This window comes from Pongo abelii, chromosome 7 (assembly GCF_028885655.2).
Source record: "Pongo abelii isolate AG06213 chromosome 7, NHGRI_mPonAbe1-v2.0_pri, whole genome shotgun sequence".
Classification (NCBI taxonomy): domain Eukaryota; kingdom Metazoa; phylum Chordata; class Mammalia; order Primates; family Hominidae; genus Pongo; species Pongo abelii.
In genome coordinates this window covers 55,471,712-55,496,620 of record NC_071992.2, presented here as the reverse complement: position 1 = coordinate 55,496,620, position 24,909 = coordinate 55,471,712, and the positions used below count along the sequence as shown (strand labels likewise).

Genomic DNA, 24,909 nt, shown 5'->3' with positions numbered 1-24,909 from the left:
TAATTCAAAAAGAACAACAAAAACAAAACCAGTGAAGAAGCACAGCATCCAAGAACACACAGCATCCACCCATCAGATTGGCCAGCCCCATGGTTCAGCGCTCCAAGCACAGTTTCTGAACATTAAAGACTGGATATCCTGGCTAGGTGCAGTGGCTCATGCCTGTAGTCCTAGCACTTTGGGAGGCCGAAGCAGAAGGATCATTTGAGGCCAGAAGTGGATCACTTCAAGACCAATCAGAGCAATAATGCAAGACCCTGTCTACACAAAATTTATCAAAAAAAATAAGCCAGGCATGGTGGCATGCACCTGTAGTTCAAGCTACGTGGGAGGCTGAGGCAGGAAGACGAATGGCTTGAGCCCAGGAGTTCAAGGTTGGGGTGAGGTATGGTTGCACCGACTCCACACCAGCATGGCTGACAAACTGGGTATCCTGAGTCTAGCAGACTCTTGGCCTACAGGGGAAGCTCCATAAGTTTTTAACAGAAGAATGAGTGAGTAGATGTCTACACAGAAAGAGCCTCCCCACAGCCTCTCTGCAAACGCTTAAGCATTAAGCCCCTCAGACAACCCAACAAAAGTTTTTGTCAACAAATGCCAAAAGATCAACAATTCCTTCTCTCCCTCTCATTCCCCTCCCCTTTCTCTCTCTTTCCTCTTCTTATAATTATAGTAAGAACATTTAAATGCGATCCACCCTCTTAACAAAAAAAAATTTTTTGAGACAAAGTCTTGCTCTGGAATGCAGCAGCATGATCCTGACTCACTGCAGCATCCACCTCTTGGGTTCGAGCAATCCTCTCACCTCAACCCCTTGAGTAGCTGGGACTATAGGCACGCATCACCACACCTGGCTACTTTTTATATTTTTCGTAGAGACAGGGTTTTACCCAGGCTGGTCTCGAACTCCAGGACTCAAGCGATCCACCCACCTCAGCCTCCCAAAGTGCTGAGATTACAGGCAGGATCCACTGTGCCCAGCCTACCCACTTAACTAGCTTTTAAGCGTACAAAACAACATCTTCTTACACTTAGCAGGCACACATTTCTTAGGGCACTGCACCAATCACTGTCCTCAAGTTTCACTTGGAAATTTGTAGAAGCAGGTGTGGGGACTAAGGTCAGAAAGAAAAATGTCACCTTCTATAAGTAGCCTCTCTCTGATTTTTTTGTTTGTATCTCAGCCTGTTTATATCCCCATTTTTTGTTTGTTATCTCAGCCTGTTTATATCCCCATATCAAACAAACAGCAACAAAACAAAAGCAAATGATTATAGTGCTCAAAATGATGCTTCACTTTCATCAGTGTTGCTATGTACATTTCTAAGAAGTGGCAAATAAATCATCTAATCACAGGTCAAATACGAAAGGGACATAGATCTCATCTAGCCCAACCACCCATCTGATGAATAAAGGGAAAACACAGACTTCAAAACACAGCAGAAATTAAGGGCAGGGTTGAAAAAAAAAAAAAAAAAAGCCCAGTTTCCTCTGAGGGAATCAGTATCAACCTGGAAGAGATGATGTACCTGTTGAGAGCTGATGTTTATAGGTTGCTTTAAAACAATCCATGTGACACTCTCAAGAAGAGGTGGAACTGTAAGAGAACCAGGATATGTCCAGTAGTCCCAGGATGGTGGAAGCAGAGATAATGGGTCAAAATTTGTGAATCGAGTTTGTTTACCCTGGGGGAACATACAGAATTCCCACAAATTACAATGGGATAGCTTTACATAGACTTCAAAAAACATACATCCATGCACATCCATTATAATTCCATCAACAATATAGAATATCTGCATCTAGAATTATCTAATATCTTCCTTTAGTATCTTTAAAAAAGCATCTATCCTCATCTTAAAAATTTTAGATAAAGTAACATATAGATTTATTTAAGAAGCATAAGGTTTGTTTTAATATAAGTGGTCCCTTAAATGTGTTACAATTAAAGTCTTACTCTAATATAATACCAGAGACTAATTGTGCATAAGTATATTTATTCATGTTTATTTTAGGTAATTTAAGACCTTTACATTCAAAAGATAAATGGTAATAGGTTACTTCTGCTTTTTTTCATCAAGTATGTTGCAAACGTCAAAGCAGGCAGCGTATGTCTAAGTCTTTCAAGGGAGCTAAGAGACTGTGGAAGAGAAAAGAAATATGTTAATTATTAACAAATAGTAATTCATTTTACCTTTTCTTTAATGGAATCCAAAATGTCAGTAATCTTTTGCAGTCGGGAATTAGGTTCACCAATCTAAAAACATGAAATTTCAAAGGAAATGGTTACTGTAGCAGATCAAGTCTGAATCACTCAATTTCAGCCACTATTTTAAAATTATTTTTTTAAAAAAAACCTTATCCAGCACAGAACATACAGTGATTGTTCTATAACAAAGCTTCTCTTTTACCTGCAGGCCGTATCATGCCAGAAGGATCTGAACAACAAGATAATATTACAGGGTTCCTGTACTGAACTTTCAGCTTAGTCCCAAAACTAATAGTAACAGCTTAATATTTGTTAAGTTTTATCAGTGTTTAAGATGTAGGTTAACTTGAGAGAAACTTTGCATAAGACAGTCTAACAAATAACCTGTACTACTAAGCTAGATGTAACAGTCAGCCCCTCAATTCAAATGGACAATGGTGGCATCAAAATACTAGATGCAAACATGTCACACTTGCAGCCTAAAATGATTTGAGGTCCCAAATCAAGGGAATATATCATCATAAGCAAACTCATCATAAATTATAGATACACAAATGACCCTCTTTTCATTATTACAGATATTCTGAATCTACCTGCAGGTTTTAAAGCACGCGGATCCTGCCGCAACCACCCCTACTTGGTGTCCAAAGGCAAGGAATTGTTGCCATCCATGAAGCATTCTCTGTTCATGAGTTACAACACATGGAGAGTATGGGGTGTGACAAAGGGGCACGCCTACAAGAATGTGGAGGCAGAGGGAGGTGAGAAGCCCAACCTGTTCCCAGGTATGATGACAATAATTGTCTAACCACACGTGAATATTAGATTAAAGGAAATACAATAAAATTTTTTTAAAAACCAGTGAGCACATTGGGACAATATGTCATTGTGTTGAGATGAGTGTTTCAAGAATCAGGAGCTTGAACTTTATTCTGTCCTCAATAGTATACAATTAGGAAGAGCCCAGAATAAATGTTTTCTTCCAGTATCTCAGTTGTTATTTCTGCTGCTATTCTTGATGTTGATGCTGGTATTGTTATTCACATAAAAATGATCAATGGACAATAAGAAGACTTATAAGACAATGCTCCTAAATGAATATATAATTTTTAAATATTCATTTCAAAAGGAAAATGCTACACCTAAAATGAATTTACTATTAAATAAGATGGTTGAATGTCTACATCGTGACTGAAGCTCTTTATTCAACAAGGCTGATCATTTAAAATGAAAACAGTAGATTCTTACCTGTAAAAACACTCCCAAGACAGCCAGTCCATCTGGTTCATGAGCTGCCTCAACAAAGCTGGGGTATTTGTCTGAATTCCAATGAACAACATGGAGCTGAAAGGGAGATATACAACATAGTAGGAATGTTGTGTTAGACATCCTGAAAAACATAAATGCAAATAAAACATTTACAAATTTTCTGGTGCTGTACACTTATGTATAATGTATTTATCACAAGAATCTTGGGCAGAATCCTCTTATTTATTTTTGTCCAAAAGTGAAAGTTCATGCAGTGAAGGATCACAGTCACTTAACTAGCCTGTGGTGCACTATATTAAAGACTATATAGAATGCCTTGAGCATCCTAGCCGGACATGGTAGTACATGACTGTAGTCCAAGCTACTTAGGAGGCTGAGGCAGGAGAATCACTTGAACCCAGGAGGTGGAGGTTGCAGTGAGCTGAGATTGTGCCACTGCACTCCAGCCTGAGTGACAGAGCGAGACTTCGTCTCAGAAAATAAATAAATTTTTTAAAAAGCCTTGAACATCCTTCACAGCCCCTCCAGCCCTAACAAACTCCAGCCATTGCTCCCAAGTAACTGGAGACTCCTCCATGTCTTCCACAGATGAGACTGCAATGGAAGAGCCTCAGATCAGATCCCAGCTGGCAGTAAAGTCCATGGAAGAGGCCTGAGCTCACAGGTGGGTGCAGAAGTCAACCTCCTACACGGTAGGTTTTCCAGGACAATCCCGCTACCAAGGACAGTGAGGCTGTTTCTAAAACTGCCCAGTTAAATGTTTACTACCTGTCATTTTAAGACTATTTATGGCTTGAAAACACAAAGTCTCCTTTTCTTCTTAAGTAGCATTCAAACTTTTTTATTAAGAGCATTTTAAATTGGCAAATCATAACTGTATACATTTATGGGGCACAATGTAATGTTTTAATATATGTGTAAATGTGGAATGATTAAATCAAACTAATTAACATATTTGTCATCTCACACATAAAAATGCTTATCATTTTGATACATTTACCACGTTCTATGAATATGTTTAGATACTTTGCTGAGAGCAAGTTTCAATGGGGGAAAAAGAGGTAGAAAACGGGAGGGTAGCTGGTGCTACTAAGGAGGGGGATAAAACAAGGGGGAAGGGAAAGAGGTGGGGGGCCTGGAACTCTGGAAAACAGACTTCACCCACCCCTTACAACTCTACTCATATGCAAGTGGCCTTATGCAATACCAAAAGGTATCCTAAATGTTTTACCATTGCAAGCAATACAGTATCTCGAACACACCCACAAGGGTGAAAGATTTCAGAATAATGATAAAGGAGAAAACACTTTTGGGGAGTCTTCCCCAAAAGGACAAACTGAGATAGAAGCCAAAGGGCAATGCGACATGCCCAAAAGATTTAGCTACGATCATAAATGGTGATCAAGCCATGGTGTCCAAGGACCTGATATGAGGGAATGCTTCAGACAAGATCTCCTTCTAATGAATCCCTTTTGTTTATCAGGGAGGAAATTCTTATGTGAGCCTTCATGCCCAAATCATCTTTCTAGCTGACTGTTACAGAGAGGATTTAGCATATTCAAATACATGTTTATCCCATCCTTTAAATATAACTCTATGTCTTACAGGCAATTTATAGGAGATAATTTCTGGATAGATAACAATTATCATAAACAGTCAACTATAAAACAGTGCACCATCCACAAACGATCAAGGAAGACTGTGCAATATCAGGCTAGTAATATAAAAGTGGATTCCTGTAGTGCCATGTTCCAAGTTGGTGTGAGATAGTTGGGGGAGGAAAGAAACCTGAAAACACCAAGTGATGAAACAGAATTCATTTGGCTCACATGAGACAGATGACATTCACTGTCAGGGAAGGGCTGATAAGGATGTTAAAATTGTTTTAAGTGGCTCCGTGCCAATGCACCAGTTCTCTCAGTAAGAGATGAGACCAGAGAGAGAAAGATATAGAATGACTTCGTTAGGATCGCAACCAGAACTGATCAAAAAATGAATGTGTAACTAAAGAGAGATGAATGGATATATATATATATATCCATTCTGCTAGATAAAAGTACAACTATTTAAACTATGATGTGAAACTAGGCCAAGAAAATATTTTTCTTTCTCTCCTACACACCTTAACTGGCAACAATACCTTCACAGAGGAACTGATACCACTTCTATTAGCATTTATATTGTAATTAAAACATTAAAAAAATAGCAAACTCACATTTCCTGACTAACAATAACTAGAGCAGTGATTTGAGCTGAATGACAAGAAATTGTAACCACTACAAAAATGAAAATTAGATTCTTCCCTACTGGCAACTAATTTCTAAATAATAATATTAAAATTTAGCAGCTTCAAATTGCATATTAGTGGTATGCAGAATATACTGCCAAATACTATGTCAAAAATCCATGATGAATGTTGAAATCAGTTTCATTATTAGCTGCATATTTAAAATGCTTGCTATATAGTCTGCCTAAACTTTCATTAGATAAAGTTCCAAACACAGAATGGACGATTAGCCTAGTTTTGTAGATGCCTAACGTTTGGGATTAAACTTTTCTTGATTTAGATCACTTTAATCTCTCTGTAATATTATAAACCATCATATTAGGCCTAAAATTAAAGTTGTATATGTTGCAACTTTAAATGTCTTTTTTCTTTCTTTCACTTCTTCTTTTTACTCACAAGGGAACATAACTTGATGATGATCATGAACTTCGTACAAAAGTGGCTGGAAAAACTAATCAACTCTTTGGAATCACGGAGCCGAGCACAAAGGGGTTCTTTTGAATGTGAAACCAAATGCAAGGACTCCCAAATGCCCCCATCTCCAGCCTTGACCTTTTCTTAAACTGGAAGTTTTTATCCAATAGCCTACTTGAACATGAGCCTAGAATGCCTAACAGACATCTCAAACTTAACCTGTCTAAAACAGAGAGTGAATTCCTCTCTGCAACCTTCTCCTTCCCAGACTTGCACATTTCAGTAAATGGCACCACCAGCCTCTGATATGCTTACACCGAAACCTTAAGAGTGTTTCTAAACTCCTCTTTTTCCTTCCTTCAATCATGACATCCTTTTCATCAGCAAACCCTATTGACTTTATCTCCCAAACATCATAGATTTGTCCAGCTCTCTTCGTCTCCACCACCCCCAGAGTCCAAATTACTGTCACTGCTCACTTGAATGACTTCCATAACCTTCTAGTTTTTCTCCCTACATCAACATTTGCCTGACAACAGCCTCCTCTCCACCCAGCAGCTAGTTATATTTTGTAAAATATAAAGCAGAACATGTCATTCCCCGATCAAAACCTTCCATTGTCTTCCTCCCACTGCATTACAGATAAACTTCAGACTGCTTACAATCCCCAACAGCACCCGATGTGGCATGGTCCCTGTCTGCCTCTCTGGGACAGAGCACATAACTTTTCCTTTCTCATTAACTCCAATCCTAATAGGCCAATGACTTTCTCCTCTTGAACATGCCAGCCTCACTCCCTGCCTTAGAGCACTTGTGCTTGCTGCTCCACTTCCTGGAATGCTCTCTCTAGATTTTTCTCATAGTGCTTTCTTCTTATCATTCAGTCTCAATTCATGTATCACCTCAAAGAAGCTTTTCCTAAGCCCTCAGCCCCTCTACCAAATCACATGGTATTGTTCCCATCAAAGAACTTACCATGCACCATTTATTTATTTGTTTATTGTCTACCTCTCCCACCCCACCAACCCTGAGGTTTGACCCAGACTTTCTCTATCTGCATTTCCTATCTCAACCCAGAAACATGGATCCTGCCCTCCCTCACTCTCAAACCCACCAAATGACAAATGCCACTAAAGCTGCCACTGCCAGCCAGCCAGCCTCCACCTGCACTCTCATTTATTGCCTGGAACTTTCCCCAAAAGTTTCCTCCAAAGCTCCCCTTAGCCACTCCTGCTTCCATCCAATCTATTCTCAAACACTAGTTGAATTATTTTTGAAATGCAAATATCACCACTTTCCAATGCAAAGCCTTTCAGTGGCTTCCCATTGCACTTAGAATCACCTTCATAAATCTTACCAGGACTTACCTCAGTAAGATCAGGCCCTTCCCAGCCTCTCCAACTTTGCCTCTGACAACTCTCCCCTTCATTCTCCATGCTCTAACTACACTGTTAAAGGCCATACTGTTTTTCAAATGTGTGATCCTCCTTCCCAACCCACGTCCTCACACATGATTTTATGCAAAACCACTGCTGTCTCCCCACTTGACCTGGTTCCCTCCCCTTCATCCAAACCAGGTTTTAAGTTAAACCAGGTTTAACTTAAAACGGATGCCTATCCCACAGGACAGCATTTTCTGACCTCAAATATGTGTGAGGCTGCACTCCTTTCAGGGTAAGCATCAGTAAGCTGTGTAAAGATTAGGAGCATGGTTGATTCTCAATGAATTCTTACTGAGTGAAAGAATGAATGAATATATAAGCCAATGAAATAAGAAGCAATCATCCCTCCTTGGCCTCCTGAAGTGCTGTGATTACAGGCACGAGTCACTGCACCCAACCTTGGAATTGTACACTGTTCCTTAACATGCATTCAAGGCTATTTCTTATTTCATTGACAGAGTCTGGCCATCTTGCCTAGGCTGGTCTGAAACTCCTGGGCTGGGATTACAGGCATGAGCCACTGCACCCACCCTTGGAATTGTATACTGTTCTTTAATATGCATTCAAGGAGTTTCAGACCAGCCTAGGCAAGATGGCCAGACTCTGTCTCTACAAAAAATAAAAAATAATTACCCAGATGTGGTGGTGCCCACCTGTGGTCCCAGTTGCTCTGGAGGCTAAGGTGGGAGGATCCCTTGAACCCAGGAGGTCAAAGCTACAGTGAGCCATGTTTGTACTGTGGCACTCTAGCCTGGGCAACAGATCGACAGCCTATCTCAAAGAAAAAGAAAGAGAAAAGAAAATCTATTCCAAGCTTTATCCACAAAGCTTTATCTTTCAATGCTGGCGCTGGTCATAGTTTCTTTGTTAGATTCTCTCATATAAAAAAAAAATATATATATATATATATAATATATATATATATATATACTGTCCGGGCACGGTGGCTCATGCCTGTAATCTGAGCACTTTGGGAGTCCGAGGCAGACAGATCACCTGAGGTTGGGAGTTCAAGACCAGCCTGACCAACATGGAGAAACCCTGTCTCTACTAAAAATACAAAATTAGCCAGGCATGTTGGCGCATGCCTGTAATCCCTGCTACTCGGGAGGCTGAGGCAGGAGAAGCACTTGAACCAAGGAGGCGGAGGTTGCAGTGAGCTGAGATCACACCATCGCACTGTAGCCTGTGCAACAAGAGCAAAACTCGTGTCTTAAAAAAAAAAAAAATACTGTTTGTTTAAAGCATGTATAAAAATATATGTCTTGAAATATACTTAAAAATTCCAAGGTACTTCTGATTTGTGTAATATTTACCTGGAGGACTCATACTTAGGTGTCTTAACATGAATTGAGTCTCCAAGGTCTCCATGTGAAACAAAAGAAGGGAAAATAATTATCTGGAATGTTGTAAGTTGTACCTAAGTTTTTTAATAAGTGAAATTTGCATTACAAATTTTTTCTATTCATAAATACATAAGTGAACCAAAGGTTTTGGTCCTTTCCTTCACTGGTTTGCTTTAAAATAAATAAAAAAAAAAAGATAATGATTTATTGCATAACAACAACAACAAAAAGTCTTTATCTACAAAAATGGCCCTTGATCTACAGGTAAGGATTCTGAGCCTCTGATATATGTCAGGAGGACCCTTTTCAGGAAACGACTTGCCAGCTGGCAGAAAACCTAAGCCTCTCTGAGGATGTAGTACTTTCAAGTTTATTAAAGTACAAGGTGTAACCACACACAGCATTTTGACCAATTTTCCTGAGTTGCTAAGGAAAATGAGAGACCAGTGATCCAAAGCAACCAGTAATTAGTCCCGAGGGCACTTTTGACATTTAGAACATGTTATATTCAAAACATAAAACTTTATACAAATTCAGCAGTCCCACTTTCAACCTTCTTGACATAGTTTGTCCACCATCATAAAAAACTTTGTCACATAATTGTACATATAATTAACAGTTTTATTATCTTGACTCATTTCAAAAGAGTATGGGACTGTAGTATTAGAGTGGGTGTGGGGGAGTGGGCGCTGGATTTGCAGATCATTTGGTAATGTCCTCATTATTTGGATGAAGAAACTGAAGTCAAGACAATTAAAGTGATTGTCCTAAACTCAAAAAATGGCTCTTACAACTAGAACTCCTACTTTTTTCTAAGATAAATTTGTTAACTAATTAAAAATAATATATATTCAAAAAAAAAAAACTTTGTATGTACATTTTATTTCTCTACCCTGAGGACAGAGAAGGTTCCATACCCTAAAGCTACTTGGCTTCAAACACAAGTGATTTAGTGGCAAAGCAAATGTTTTGGATGATAACCTTAAAGGGCAGAGGTACATGTCAATGGAAGAGTGAAACTGGAAAAAAGTTCTGATTGTCGGATTTCTCTGAACAGCAGGGCGTTACGGGGCATCTAAACTCTACAGCTCAGTAACCATGAGAACATGAAGAAAAATTGCACTTGCCTGATAACTTAGCTCTGTCTTGCCTAGGCAACTCAGAAACCAAATTATTTTCACGTGAATAGTATTGACTGAGTCATATAATTCACTTTCATCTCATGGTAAATTAGGTGTTAGTAATATTTAATCATATTAAACTTGAAGCTTATTATGCTTTGTTCTTTAACCAGAGGATTAAAAGAAGTAGAGCATTGTTTTAATCCAGATCCTCCACAGAGTATTATTAGTGAATACAATTATAAGGAAAAAGGAGTAGAAACAACTCAATGAATGCTTTGTTGTGTTATGATTTACCAATAAGCTGAATAACAGAGATTTTTATTTTATACCTGTAAATATAGAGTTTAGAAGAGTTTGTCTTTTTTTTTTTTCCTCAGTGAAACTTTGCCATTTACCTATTTAAATATTACCTATTTAATGTGGTCTTTACATATTAGTGGATATTTGTATCTGGATGAAATATGACCACATTTGGACATAAGACAAATGTTTCTTTCTCTCTCTTCTCACTGGCCTTTCAGTAGATAGAAGCAATTTGTAATTTGCTATCAGACAGATCTAGATTTAAACCTGTCTCAATGCTTCCTAGCTGGATAAATTACTCAATCTCTCCAGCAACCAGTTTACTCATTTCTAAAATGGGAACATATAACCCTAAGCTCTCAGGGTTGGTTTAAGGCTTAGGAGGGCAACATTTGAAACTCTCATATTCATAAACTCTCATATTGAATGATTAAAGCAATTTCAGACACTAAGATACCTAATTGGCTCAGGATCTATTTGGAATCAGTAAAGTTGTCTCTGTACCCCTTAAATCCCACCATGTAGGAAAACTGTGAATCACAGATATGTCTGATGGCTTACCTCTGCAGCATAGCTCACTCCATCTACTATGTGCTCGGAGCCATGATCATCAGCAGACCCACAGTGAAGGTGAAACTGCCGTAACCTGTAGCTTCCAGTGAGAGGACCACCACGCAGAACTAAACAACAACATGTTTTACATTGTTAGCAAGAAAAAAATATTTAAATAAGCTGCTCAAACCACAACATCTCCCTGAATTACTCCATACATTCATGTCCTCCAAGGAATTTTTTACAAATGTGTCATTTGCTTTGCTGACAAGAATACCACTTTTAAATATGTGTAGATTGAAAATAGAACATTTTTAAAAGCTTAAAGCATCCACAATACAGATTTTTATGGAACACCTGGGAAATCATAACAGACATGCTGGTTAGAAAGGCATAGAAATTAGGACTTCTGAAAGGTAAAGAATGCTTGTGTTTACCTGAGGATACATCAGCCTGTCTGAATAAGGATGTGACATGCAGAACGGTCCAGTTTGAGCTTGGTAGAGCAGTGCAGCATTGTGGTTAGGGCACAGCCTTCAGCAATTAGAAGGCCTACACTCATGCTGCCTTTTCCTAATTATGTGATCTTGAACAAACTCTAACTTCTTTTTTTTTTTCTTGAGACAAGGTCTCGCCCTGTTGCCCAAGCTGATGCAATCACGGCTCATTGCAACCTCTAACTTCTGGGCTCAATTCGTCCTCCCACTTTAGCCTCCCGAGTAGCTAGAACTACAGGTGTGCACCACTACACCCAGCTAATTTTTTTTTTGTTTTTGTTTTTAGTTTTTTTTGTAGAGACAGGGTCTCACTATGTTATCCAGGCTGGTCTCAAACTCCTGGCCTCAAGCGATCCTCCCAAAGTGCTATGATTACAGGCATGAGCTACCACACCTGGCCACAAACCCTAACTTCTAAGCTTTATCTTCCAAGTGTAACAACAAGATAGTAATAGGATCTCCTCTTAATGCTGTCATTAAAACAGAAGAAAAATTGAACACAAAGCACTTATTACTACCTGACACACAGTCAACACAATCAACACAGTTTTTTTTACTGTAAAAACAGGCAAAGCAAGCATACCTTTTGTCCTTAAATTCTATATTCTTGGGGAAATGTGAAATATAGGACAAAAATAATTTTTCAAAAATCTGTCATATCTTTGTCACTTTGACAAAGTACATTTGAGTAATTTCCTCAGTAAATATGATCTCTAAAACTATGACAATAAATCATATCTTAAGTATATAGAAAAGCTTCTTAATAGAAAACATAGTCCTAAATTGTCTCATCCTAATTAATCTTTATTGGGCATGTTTAAAGCATATGGGAGAATCAGGAAGCACTGGAAGCTAAATATACCGTAAGCATTATTAAATTTCCATGAACAGTCTTGGCATGGTGGCTCACACCTGTAATCCCAGTAATTTGGGAAGCCAAGGAGGGAGGATCGCTTGAGCCCAGGAGTTCAAGACCAGCCTGGGCAACATAGCAAGACCCCATCTTATTATTTAAATATATATTTATATTTATATACATTTAATATGTATATATTTAATATAAATATATATCTTTGATATTTAATATCTGTATATAGAAATATTATATATATTTTTTTTAGCTGGGTGTGGTGGTTCACACCTGTAATCCCAGCACTTTGGGAGGCTGAGGCAGGTGGATCACTTGAGGTCAGGGGTCTGAGACCAGCCTGGCCAACACGGTGAAACCCTGTCTCTACAAAAAGAAAAAAAAAATACAAAAATTAACCAAAAGTGCTCACTTGAACCCAGAAAGCAGAGGTTGCAGTGTTTTGGGATTTGGTATTTTTTTTTTTTGAGACAAGGTCTCTCTCTGTTGCCCAGGCTGGAGTACAGTGGGGCTCAAACTCGCAGCCTCAATTAATCCTCCCACATCAGCCTCCCTAGCGGCTGGGACTACAGGCGCACACAGCTACGTCCAGCTAGTTGTATTTTTTTTTTTTGCAGTGATGGGGTTTCATCATATTGCCCAGGCTGGTCTCAAACTCCTGGTCTCAAGTGATCCTCCTGCCTCAGCCTCGCAAATTGCTGGGATTACAGGTGTGAGCCACCATACCAGCCTTAAATTTGACTGTTTAAAAATTTTGGTAATTTGCTAACCCTAGCCATTTTCCTAAACTACACTGTAGTCAGCTGTCTTGAATGACAAGCAAGCTGGCAACAGGATCTGTTTGCTCACGCATTTACTCTCTGCCAATTAGGATACAAATTCCTTTAAGGCAGAAACTGTTTTGGTCCCCTGTATCTCCAGTGCCCAGAGAGTACTTGAATCAATTAATATTACCACGATAAAATAAGAGACGTCACCTGTTAAAGCACTCTTCCACAAACTTTAGTTTGTAGGGATGCTACTGAAGTTACCTGGGAATCACTAAAAACTAAGTTCTTAGGACTAGTGAACCTGAGAATAATCACTTTATGGTAAACTTGTTCTCTGAAGTAAAGATACATGAACAGCACATCTGCAATTTGCTTGGAATCTAGAGAAACAAGAGCCAAGAGCACAAATCTGCCAGGATTACACCGAGAGAAAGACAGAGAGGGAGAGAGAGAGAGAGAAACCAAAGGACATAGATGTTCCCACTCAGTACGACCTTGTATTATTTAGGGAGTCAGAAGAACCTTCATTAAATCTGGCTTATTTTACTCAGAGCATATACACACCAAGCTACTCTCTCATTCAACAATTATTAAGAGCTTACGATGGGCTAGCAATTATTCAATACTAAATATTCAATGATAAACAAGTTTCTCCTTATCCTTAAGAAACTTAGTCTAGTGAAGGAAACAAATAATCATAATAGAGCTTTATATAATTGTCACATTGTCATAGGTTACCAATTCATTTCCTAGCTATCTTGGCTCCTGGGGGGATTATACACCTATGGTATGTCCACCTACTAAATCTTTTTCTGTTTGTTGTTTGTTTTTGTTTTTGTTTTTGTTTTAAGAATATATAGCGTAAGATCTTGGGAATAATTTGTTTGACTTCAGGCAGTTACCTAGAACTAGATAATGGAAGCATGACTGAGAAATTGGCATTTTCTAGAGATAAAAATTAAAGAACAATCACTGAATTCATCAAGTTACTGCTCTTCCTAACAGGACTTTCTTAATCAGAATACAACTTTCTTTTTGATATCTTTTTAAAATTTCAGCACACGTGTTTTATCCACAAAAAGAACACACACCATTATTGTTAGTAGTAGTAGTTACTCATTGTTATTGAGCGCCTACTATAATCCAAGAACTATTTCATTTATAAAATACAAAAATTAGTACCACATATTTTTTAAAAATAAAGGTTCCAACAATGAATAATGCTTAACTATTTAAGTGGTAAATGGTAAATATTAATTGATTTCTGGTGGTTTGTAACTTTATTGAGAGTTAATCTATGTATGCTAAGGTACCCTAATGCTATGTCATGGTATTTTCCATGTCTTTCCATCATACAAGTGTTGTTTTTTTTTTTTTGTAACTTAAACACACATGTATTGAGCACCTACCATGTGCCAGGCACCATGCTAGGTAGGTAAGTAAGACATAGTTGTTGCTCATAGAGAGCTTTAGCTAAATGGAAAGACAGAGAAGCCAACTAGCAGTTACAACATAATGTGGAGAGTTCTGTGTTAGGAAAACTCCAGGATGCCCTGGGAGCCATAGCAAGGGTGTTAGGGCATCAGGTGAGGTTCCCAAAGCAGCGAGATACTGTTTGAGTCCAGGAAGACCAGGAGCTCAGGTGAGAACAGCCTTGTCTTTCTTCTTCAAACTACTATTTCCCCTGTATATTACAGCCAACTGGAAGTCTTCCTGAAGAATTTCATGATCCAGGCATGGCACAGTGACTCATGCCTATAATCCCAGCACTTTGGAAGGCCAACGCAGGTGGATTACTTGAGGCCAGGAGTTTCAGACCAACTTGACCAACATGGCGAAACCCTGTCTCTACGAAAAATGCCAGGAGTTCGAGACCAGCTTGACCAACATGGTGAAACCCTGTCTCTACTAAAAATACAAAAAATTAGTTGGGCATGGTGACATGCGCCTGTAATCCCAGCTACTCAGGAGGCTGAGGTGGGAGAATCACTTGAACCCAGGAGGCAGAGGTTGTAGTGAGCTGAGATTGCACCACTGCACTCTAGCCTGGGTGACAGAGTGAGACCTTGTCTTAAAAAAAAAAAAAAAAAAAAAAATTCATGAGCTAGGCATGGTAGTGTGCGACCGAGTGGGGAGAAGCAGTGGAGCCCAGGAGTTCTGGGCTTCAGTGAGTTATGGCTGGGCAGCTGCATTCCAGCCTGGGAACAAAGCAAGTGAAGAAAAGAAAGAGAGAGAGAGAGAAGCAGAAGGAGGAGGAAGGAGGGAAGGAGGAAGGAAGGGAAAAATTTCACATCCACCTCCTCCCTTTTGCTCCCTTTTGAAAGGATTTTTGGGTAGTACTCTAAAGGTTTAACTACGGAGCATGGATGTGTCCAGCCAAACACGCCCTCCAAGGACTATGAGGAAGATTTCATGCCTGTGGTTTATTGACATGCCTGAGGTGGGATTCAGGGTTAATCCTGGTCAAAAATGGCTTCTTTACAAAATGGAAACTGTTTTATTCAAATTAATGTGGTTTGCTACAGAAAGTATCTTTGTGTTTTTTATAGTTTACCAAAAATAAAAAAAAAAAAAAAAACCAGCAAAAACTTGTTTAACTATGGTGATTTCTTCTTTTTAATTGATTTAATCTCCCAAGTCACCATGAAACAATCTCTTTTGGTTTATCTTGAGAAAAGAAGAATAAGAATCATGACCCATATTTACATAGCTACTGTCTCAGAGGACTACAAAGTACTTTATGGATATTTTCAATTAATCCTGGTAATTTTATTGTGAACTAGATAGGAAAAGGATCTTCATTTAAAAGAAAGAGCACACACTACTGATGACTAAGTGTCAAATCTGGAAACATAAATTGATTTCACTGATTAACCCGAAGTAGAAGGAAAATGACAGGAAGAGAAAAACAGAAGAGAGAGAGAGAAACCTGGGTTCTCACAGAGCAAAGTAGAGTAGAAAATTTTTACACTATGAATGTCTGCATTTATAAAAAATATACTTAAAGTTTTAGATGAAGTAAAATGTCATCATTTCTTATTCTAAAATGAGGAATGAGTAGCTTTACTTTTTTTTTTTTGAGATGGAATCTTGCTCTGTTGCCCAGGCTGGAGTGCAGTGGCATGATCTTGGCTCACTGCAATCTGCACCTCCTGGGTTCCAGCCATTCTCCTACCTCAGCCTCCTGAGTATCTGGGATTACAGGTGTGTGTCACCACTCCTGGCTAATTTTTGTATTTTAGTAGAGACAGGGTTTCACCATGTTGGCCAGGCTGGTCTCGAACTCTTGACCTCAGGTGATCTGCCCACCTCGGCCTCCGAAAGTGCTGGGATTACAGATGTGAGCCACCACACGAGGCCTTATTTTTTAATTTATTTATCTTTTTATTTTCTGAGACAGCTTCACTTTTTAAATGTTTGACATATTGTAAACAGTAACAAACTACACTTATGGGTGGTATAAACTTTGTATTTAGAAGACTTGGACACCTTTACAATATATCTATTACATTAACCACAAGAGATGGGGTCTCCCTATGTTGCCCAGCTGCCCTCAAACTCCTGGGCCTAACTAATCATCCTCCTTCCTCAGTAGTGGGGTCTACCAGTGTGTGTCAGCATGCCTGACTTAACCACTTTTATTAACATAGATTCACAAAACCGAGGGGTTGAAAGAAATATAGTTGAACATGTATATAAAAGGCCAGGTCCCTCCTTACTTGGCATTTCCTCCAAAAAGTTGAAAATACCATCTATTTATTTGTCTTTATGCATTTTTTACAATGCTTTGATGAAAATGTACTACTTAGGCCAGTGTAGTGGCTCCCAGCACTTTGGGAGACTGAGGCGGGCGGATCCGTTGAGCCCCTGAGTTCAAGATCAGCCTGGGCAATATGGCAAAACCTTTTCTCTATGAAAAATACAAAAATTAGCTGGGCACGGGAGCACTTGCCTGTGGTCCCAGCTACTCAGGAGGCTGAGGCAGGAGGATTGCTTGAGCCCAGGAGGTCAAGGCTGCAGTGAGCCATGATTGCACCACTGCACTCCAGCCTAGGCAGCAGAGTGAGACGTTGTCCCAAAAAAAAAAAAATAAATAAATAAGAAAAAAAAGGCCGGGCGCAGTGGCTCACACCTGTAATCCCAGCACTTTGGGAGGCCGAGGCTGGCGAATCACCTGAGGTCAGGAGTTCGAGACCAGCCTGATTAACATGGAGAAACCACGTCTCTACTAAAAACACAAAATTGGCTGGGCATGGTGGCACATGCCTGTAATCCCAGCTACTTGGGGGGCGGAGGCAGGAGAATTGCTTGAACCCGGAAGGCACAGGTTGCGATGAGCCAAGATTGTGCCATTGCACTCCAGCCTGGGCAACAAGAGTGAAACTCCATCTCAAAAAAAAAGAAAAAAATCTTACCACTTTTATGAATTTGACAAATATGAAGAAGAAATGTGGTTGGGCTTATAATTTTTACTAACAATAAGGCTTTACATAAATACAAGATATTACTACTAATCTAAATCTAGGTTCAATTAATAAGTAAAAACTTTCTTTCAATTAAGGATTTTTAAAAATTAACTATATTTTTTCATTAATATAGCAAATACAGCATCATCCTGATCTTAGATTAAAAATAAAAACAATCTGTCAGAGGCCCTAAAAAGTGTTTCCAAATATGATTCTCTCTAATACTTTATCTCATCTTACATTTAAACTTGGTACCTTGGGCAGAATCTCTGCTTGGGCAGTAGATAGTCTGAAGAAGGATTAAACATTCATATCAAGGAAATGTTTTTTCATCACTTACTTAATAAATTAAGAAATAATCTATGAGTCCATTATTTATTCATGGTGTGAAAGACACTATCCCAAGAACTAATCATTAAACGAAATGATTACATGTTCTAGAAAAAAGTACTAATAGGGAATATACAGTAAAAAAGTTTCATGCATTTATTTTTTTAAAAAATTAAGCTTCTACTTTCCCTCCCTTCAATGTCCATTGTTAGCAGAATGGTACATAAATTATGATACAAGCATAGCTAATACAATTCAACTTTTAAAATTATTTTATTTTTATTTTTATCTTTGGAGACAGGATCTTGCTCTGTCACCCAGGCTGAGTCCAGTGGTGCTATCATGGCTCATTGCAGGCTTGACCTTCTGAAGTCAAGCAATCCTCCTGCCTCAGCCTCCAGAGTAGCTGGGACTACAGGCACACCCCACCATGCCTGATTAATGTTTTATTTTTTGTAGAGATAAGTTCTCACTATGTTGCCCAAGCTGGTCTTGAACTCCTGGACATAAGCAATCCTCCCACCTCAGCCTCTCAAAGTGCTGGGATTATACATGTGAGCCACCACACCCGGCTGCAGTTTAGCTTTTTAAACAAGATATATTTTAATCTGGAAAGATGTCTATAAAATATTTTTCAACGGGAAAAAATTTCAGAGTTATATAGCATTATTCCAAATGTATTTTTAATAAGAAAATGCAAAACAAGGATGATACACATGTATGTATACATAACTAAGCACCGAAATATTATGGAAGAAATAACATTAGTTACTTCAGGAGAGATTGTGGGAAGAAAGAGACATTAATATTTGTCATATGTTCCCATATTGTTTTATTTACTATGAGTGGATATTACTTTGGCAATTAAAGTAACAGAATAAGATTTTTTTTAAACTAACCTTTTTCTATTAAAGCATGTACTAAATGGCATTATAGGTTTGCAAATAATGCTAAAATAATTATGGCTAAAACTTTGCAGAAACAAATCATGAAATATCTATAAAAACTATTAAACTTCAATATTTTTATAATGGTAAATGCTAAGTGAAGTTATCATAACAAGCTAAGGTCAATTTTAAATTATCATGCAACATATCCTTTTCCAAATACTCTTTATTATTTTAAGGTAAGATTATCTGAAGGTTCAAATATATAACAAGATATCTTAATTCACACGAAGAAAAAATATGCTTCAATTTGACAAATTCCAGGTCTAGCAAAAACAAAACATGAAAGATTAGAGAGTGTATTCTGGGCGCGGTGGCTCACGCCTGTAATCCCAGCACTTTGGGAGGCCGAGGCAGGCAGATCACGAGGTCAGGAGATCAAGACCATCCTGGCCAACATGGTGAAACCCTGTCTCTACTAAAAATACAAAAAAAGTAGCTGGGTATAGTGGCGTGCGCCTGTAATCCCAGTTACTCGGGAGGCTGAGGCAGGAGAATCGCTTGAACTTAGGAGGCGGAGGTTGCAATAAGCCGAGATCGCGCCACTACACTTCAGCCTGGCGACAGAGCGAGCCTCCGTCTCAAAAAAAGAAAAAAAAAAAACGGTGTAGTCTAATCATTCAAACCCTTCACCCACCACCACACACACACAAAAAAGAAAAGCCATCCTGATTTGTTCTCTGTGTCATCAAAGTCAATATTGAAGGAATGGCCGCTGTTGCTGATGATTTTAGCTGACCTTGGGTCATACTTGATACTAAGTGGTCGGAGGGAAGAGTCATATTTCACTTCTTTGGTTTTAGTCTCAATCGGAGATTGCTGATCACCATCAGCAATAGGGAAAAATTCCTTCCAGTGAATACGACCTTAAATACATAGGACCAAAAGAAAAGGATTAAATTAGTTATTTCTTCAACAAACATACATTGAGTATAACACACTGTGCTTGAAATTGAAGAAAACACAAAGATTAATAAAATGAGATTCTTGTCTTCAGGACCTTGGCATCTAATTGTTTTTTTTACAAGATTAGTTGTTTTTATTATAGATGTGGGAAACTCTTGGTGTGCCTTAAGTCATGTTCAGAATTAATGTAACGCTTGTAGACAAAAGAGTCTGTAAATTTTATAAAGTACTCTCCAAAGGTAACCTTCTACCAAACTAAAAACAATAATACAATTCATCATTGAAAACAATGACATTCAGTCTCAGCTCCAAGAATGAGCTGTTGCTCCAGAGTTCAAGTTTGCAGACTGGAAGAGTCAAAAAAATCTGGGAAAGCCATAAAGCAAAGAAAGGTTGTCATTCTTAAAGATGCTGTGCTTACTTCTTTATTCTTCCTTCTATCACTCAGTGCTATCTTCTAGTGTCACTCAGGCCTCCACTCAATTATTTGTGATGTGCAACAGGCATACCAAGGAAACATACAAATTTTTCACCTAGGATAATCCAAATAAAATGGCTGCACCGTGTCAGGAAATGTAATATTGTTGATTATCTGCAGTGGAGTCAGATTGTAATTTATTTCTCTGTTTCTTCATTTCAGAAGGTTCTTCTATGGTTATTTTGCCAATGTTACATTTGAATTTCAACACAAGAGAAAGGTGTCATCCTGGTCCTCTATTCAAAACGTCAAAATCGTATCAATTTCACAAATCAGACATGTTAGGGAAATTGAAACGAGCCAATCAGCTGACAGTTCCCTTTTCAATCCTCTTCACTTCTTTGGAAGACTCTATAAAGTCTTGCCTCTCAAAATCAGCAGCAAAACTGTAGTTTCATGTAAGTTCCACGTCATTCTATAGATGTGAGTCACTTTATAGGTTATAGGTTCTTATTCTCTCTACTATTCCTGAAATTTATACAGCTATCACCACCTACACTGGGCTACTGACTAAGGTTTACCCACCTACTTTGCTAACCAATCTTTCACTAAAAATTAAGTACTAATTAAAACATCATAGCATGACAATTAATTAAACATGTTACTAATACAACCAAAAACATTTTAAAATGATAAAATTTAGAGTGATATTTAAAGAAATGCAATATATCACAATCATCAACAAACTTTAAAGCATAAAATTCTAAATGTTTTTTATTTTTTTTTGAGACAGGTTCTTGCTCTGTTGCCCAGGCTGGAATGCAGAGGTGTGATCTCAGCTCACTGCAGCCTCAACTTCAAAGACTCAAACAATCCTTCCACCTCAGCCTCCCAAGTAGCTAAGAGTACAGGTGTGCACCACCACACCCAGCTACTTTTATAAAAAACTTTTTTTGTTGAAAGTCTCACTATAGGCTGGTCTCAAACTCATGGGCTCAAGTGACCTGCATGTCTCAGCTTCCTGAAGTGTTGGGATTACAGGCATGAGCCACCACGCCTGGCCCAAACTCTAAATCTAATACTGCTTACTATGCCTCATTTTTGCAAAAGAGAACTCACACATACATACATTCTTTCATATATCCTTCAGGCACAAAAAGTCATAGCATAAATATATAACTACACACTCAGCTTAAAAGATGTCATCTGACAAACTGGACTTCAAAGCCACTTGAGCATCAAAAGTCCTTGCTTAGAATGTATTACAGAAAAAGCCTTGTTTATTCAATACTTTTACCATCTTTCTGAGTACTTTTTCTATATATAACCTAGATCTTTTTTCCCCCTTAATTCAGAAAAAGCCTTCTATTTCACTGCCACCAAGTAAGAGTTAACCTAACAAAAATTCAATTTCAAATACGCAATGCATGTGTCACAACATGCAGGTGACATTCTTCCAATCAATAGAGTTGCTTTCTTCTCCTAATTGCTTTGCTCTCCTATTTCCAGTCATTTATAAACAGAACTATTTTTAAAAGAAGTCAAACCAAAATAAAATAAAAGTAATAATACTTTGTATCACATTCCCAATATTATCTACTAACTAACATAGTCAGTTCAGTACCCTGCCTCTTAAATAGGTCCCCTTTTTCAATCTTTCCAAAAAAAATTTCCTCCTCCTCCTCCTCCTCCTTGTCCCCCCCATGACCCTGCAGGCTAGTCTGGAACTCCTGGCCTCAGGCAATCCTCCCATCTGAGTCTTTTGGGTAGCTAGGATTACAGGTGGAAGCCACCAGAATTCTTTTATTTATTTATTTTTTTTTTGAGATGGAGTTTCGCTCTTGTTGCCCAGGCTGGAGCGCAATGGCGTGATCTCGGCTCACTGCAACCTCTGCCTCCCAGGTTCAAGCAATTCTCCTGCCTCAGCCCCCCAAGTAGCTGGGATTACAGGCATGCGCCACCACGCCCAGCTAATTTTGTATTTTTAGTAGAAACGAGATTTCTCCATGTTGGTCAGGCTGGCCTTGAACTTCCAATCTCAGGTGATCCACCCACCTTGGCCTCCCAAATTGCTGGGATTACAGGTATGAGCCACCGCACCCGGCCAGCATAATTCTTAATTAGAGATATGTGGTGGTTGCTCAACTGATTTAGGAACTTTTAAATACCTACAGTGATATACACTTTTCAGTGATGTCACATTCCCTAAACTAAACATAATAAAGTAGTCAAAGGTTAGGGGAAGAATCCTAAGTTATTTGTGAAGGCAGTACCCTTTCAGGGCTTCAAGTCTTGATGTTTCATTTTATCAGTGTTGCTATTCCCAGCTTAAGTTTCCTTTTATCTGCTCAGTCACCGGTTTTACCAATGTTTGTGGCTCATGCCTGTAATTCCAGTACTTTGGGAGGCCAAGGCAGGTGGATCACTTGATGTCTGGAGTTCTAGACCAGCCAGGCCAACATGACGAAACCTTGTCTCTACTAAAAAGTCAAAAATTAGCCAGGCATGGTGGCTCGTGCCTATAATCCCAGCTACTTGGTGGGGCTGAGGCTGGAGAATTGCTTGAACCCAGGAGATGGAGATGGCAGTGAGCCAAGATAGTGCCACTGCACTCCAGCCTGGGCAACAGGGCAAGACTCGTCTCAAAAACAATAAACAAACAAACAAAAAACTTGCCTAGTTAGTAGATAATACATTTCCAATAGGATTTTCCCAATCTTTCTGTGAAGACCACACCTTTTAGTAAGGATGTTGTATTCAGAGAGAGATTGCATCTAAAAGAAGGGAATGGCTAATTCCTAACAGAACAATTCCTAACAGAAATACAAAATCACTCCTTATTAATGGCTTTGCTAAGATGAATTTTTAAAATTCCTGAAATAAGCTTCATTCAGGTGAATAATTTCTAACCTACTAAAGAGTAATCAATATCCATTGATTGAAATACCCTTCTTCTTCCTAACTACCATAAAGGCGCAGTTGGGACTCAATGACTATTAAATAACTCTAATAAAAACGACTTCAGCAGAGAGGGAAATGAAAAAAGATTTGTCATATTTTCCCCCTAAACATTCACTGGAAATTAGCAAAATGTAAGATTATAATTATGGCCTTAATCAAGAAGAAATCTGACTATATACCTTTTATTATTAAAGTTATAAATGTCACCTGCTGCCATTTTTAAACTAGCATGTTTAAAAACAGGCTACAATTAGAAATTAAACAGGCTACAATTAGAAATGGAATTTTTCTGTTAGTTTGTGAAATTAAACTTTCTATAAAATTTGACCATTCTATACTGTTTAATCATGTACATGCTAATAGAAGGAAAGTATTATTGTCACTGCGATTATTTCAAATAATGATTATTTAAACAATCAGTTCAGTTTAACGTAGGAACAAGAAAAAATGTTTTACTTTTGATAATGTGTGATATACAAGAAGAAAGGTGTATGTCATTATTATTTATCCTATTAATACATTTCTATCAATGAATTATAATTTCAGTAATCCTTTGCTCACCCTGCAAGGATGAGCGTGGAAAGAGAGGAAGAGTGGAGAAGTAGCCCACAATGTAACTTCATTTCCCAGCGAGAACCTGAACCCTTACTAAAGTCCCCAGTAGTAGTCAGCCAACTGCAAATTGCTGTGGGAATATTTACAGTAACAGCTATTAGGAAACATGCAGTATTTTGTTTGCCACGAAGCCAACTTAATCTTCAGTGTCACAATGCAAGCTAAGATTTCCTAAATATATTTTCAAAGATTTTCTATGATTTGTTTCTCCTAAGTGAATAGTGAGCTTAAAAGACTGAAAGCGAACTTGTCCTTATTTCATTAAAGTGTGTCATCAGACTTCTAATCTCCAAGCCTGTAATTGATAAGTGGCTGTTACTAGGCAAAGTCCTTGGCTTTTCAGATGAAGGTGAACGCACACGTATGAACACTTGGGAGTTTGGGGAATCCTGATAGAGATAACACACACCATCGCTCACATCCACTACCAACAACCCGTCTACCCTGACAAGACTGCTCTCCGCTGCCTGCACTGGGCTCCGAGTTGTGCTGCTTAGTTTAAAGAGGAACCGAAAAGTTTCTCAATGTGCGAGCCCAGTGTGTGGTCGGCGAGCGCAGGGGCGTCGCGCTAGTCCTCTCGCCCCCCGCACAAAGCCCGCCTTGGATCAGGAAAAGGCTCTCACCGTTGTGCTCGCGGTATCCCCAGCTGAGCCTCAACATCGTCCCTCGGGGTGGAAGGCAGGGGAAGATGTGACTGAGCAGCGAGAGAGCGGAGGGAGCGGGGAGGGGCCCGGGAGGGAGCCTGCTGGGGCGGGACAGCGGGGCGCCGGCGGCCGGAGTGGGAGACCGTGAACCCGGCCAGGGGCGCTCCCGCCTGCGTCCTCCAGGAGGCAGAGGGGTGCGGGGAAGGCGCCCGCGCCGCTGGCTGAGTCCTGGGCGCGAGTTGTTCATAGTTTGGACTCGGTAATGAGATATTTGAGTTAGAGAGAGAGACGGAGAGAGAAAGGTTTCCGGGGGGAATCTCCTGCCTTCTGAGAAGGAGTCACTCGGGAGAGGAAAGTGTCGCCTAGAGGGCTTCCAGGAAGTAAATGAGTCACCAGATCCTGGAACTGCCAGGCTGGGAGGTGGGGATCCCGGTGGAGGCGCAGACGAGGTCGGTGATGGTCGTGGCAGTGGTGATTACAAGTACAAAACAATAATGACGATGGTAATCACCACCATTGAAAAATAACTACTTATTAAGGG

The 24,909-nt window shown here is 39.1% G+C and overlaps 1 protein-coding gene across 1 annotated transcript in view; it reads right to left on the bottom strand.

Moving 5' to 3' along the window:
* LOC134761850 (carbonic anhydrase 13-like) overlaps window positions 1-24,384 on the bottom strand; it is a 35,358-nt gene extending 10,974 nt beyond the window's left edge. Inside the window, exons 1-6 of the mRNA XM_063726454.1 lie at window positions 24,348-24,384; window positions 19,495-19,690; window positions 10,956-11,076; window positions 3,458-3,553; window positions 2,195-2,257; window positions 1,530-1,685 (exon numbers count right to left, since the gene is read on the bottom strand). Coding sequence (XP_063582524.1) covers window positions 1,530-1,685; window positions 2,195-2,257; window positions 3,458-3,553; window positions 10,956-11,076; window positions 19,495-19,690; window positions 24,348-24,384 — 669 coding nt within the window. The remainder of the gene's footprint in view (window positions 1-1,529; window positions 1,686-2,194; window positions 2,258-3,457; window positions 3,554-10,955; window positions 11,077-19,494; window positions 19,691-24,347) is intronic.
* Between the last annotated feature and the right edge of the window lie 525 nt (window positions 24,385-24,909).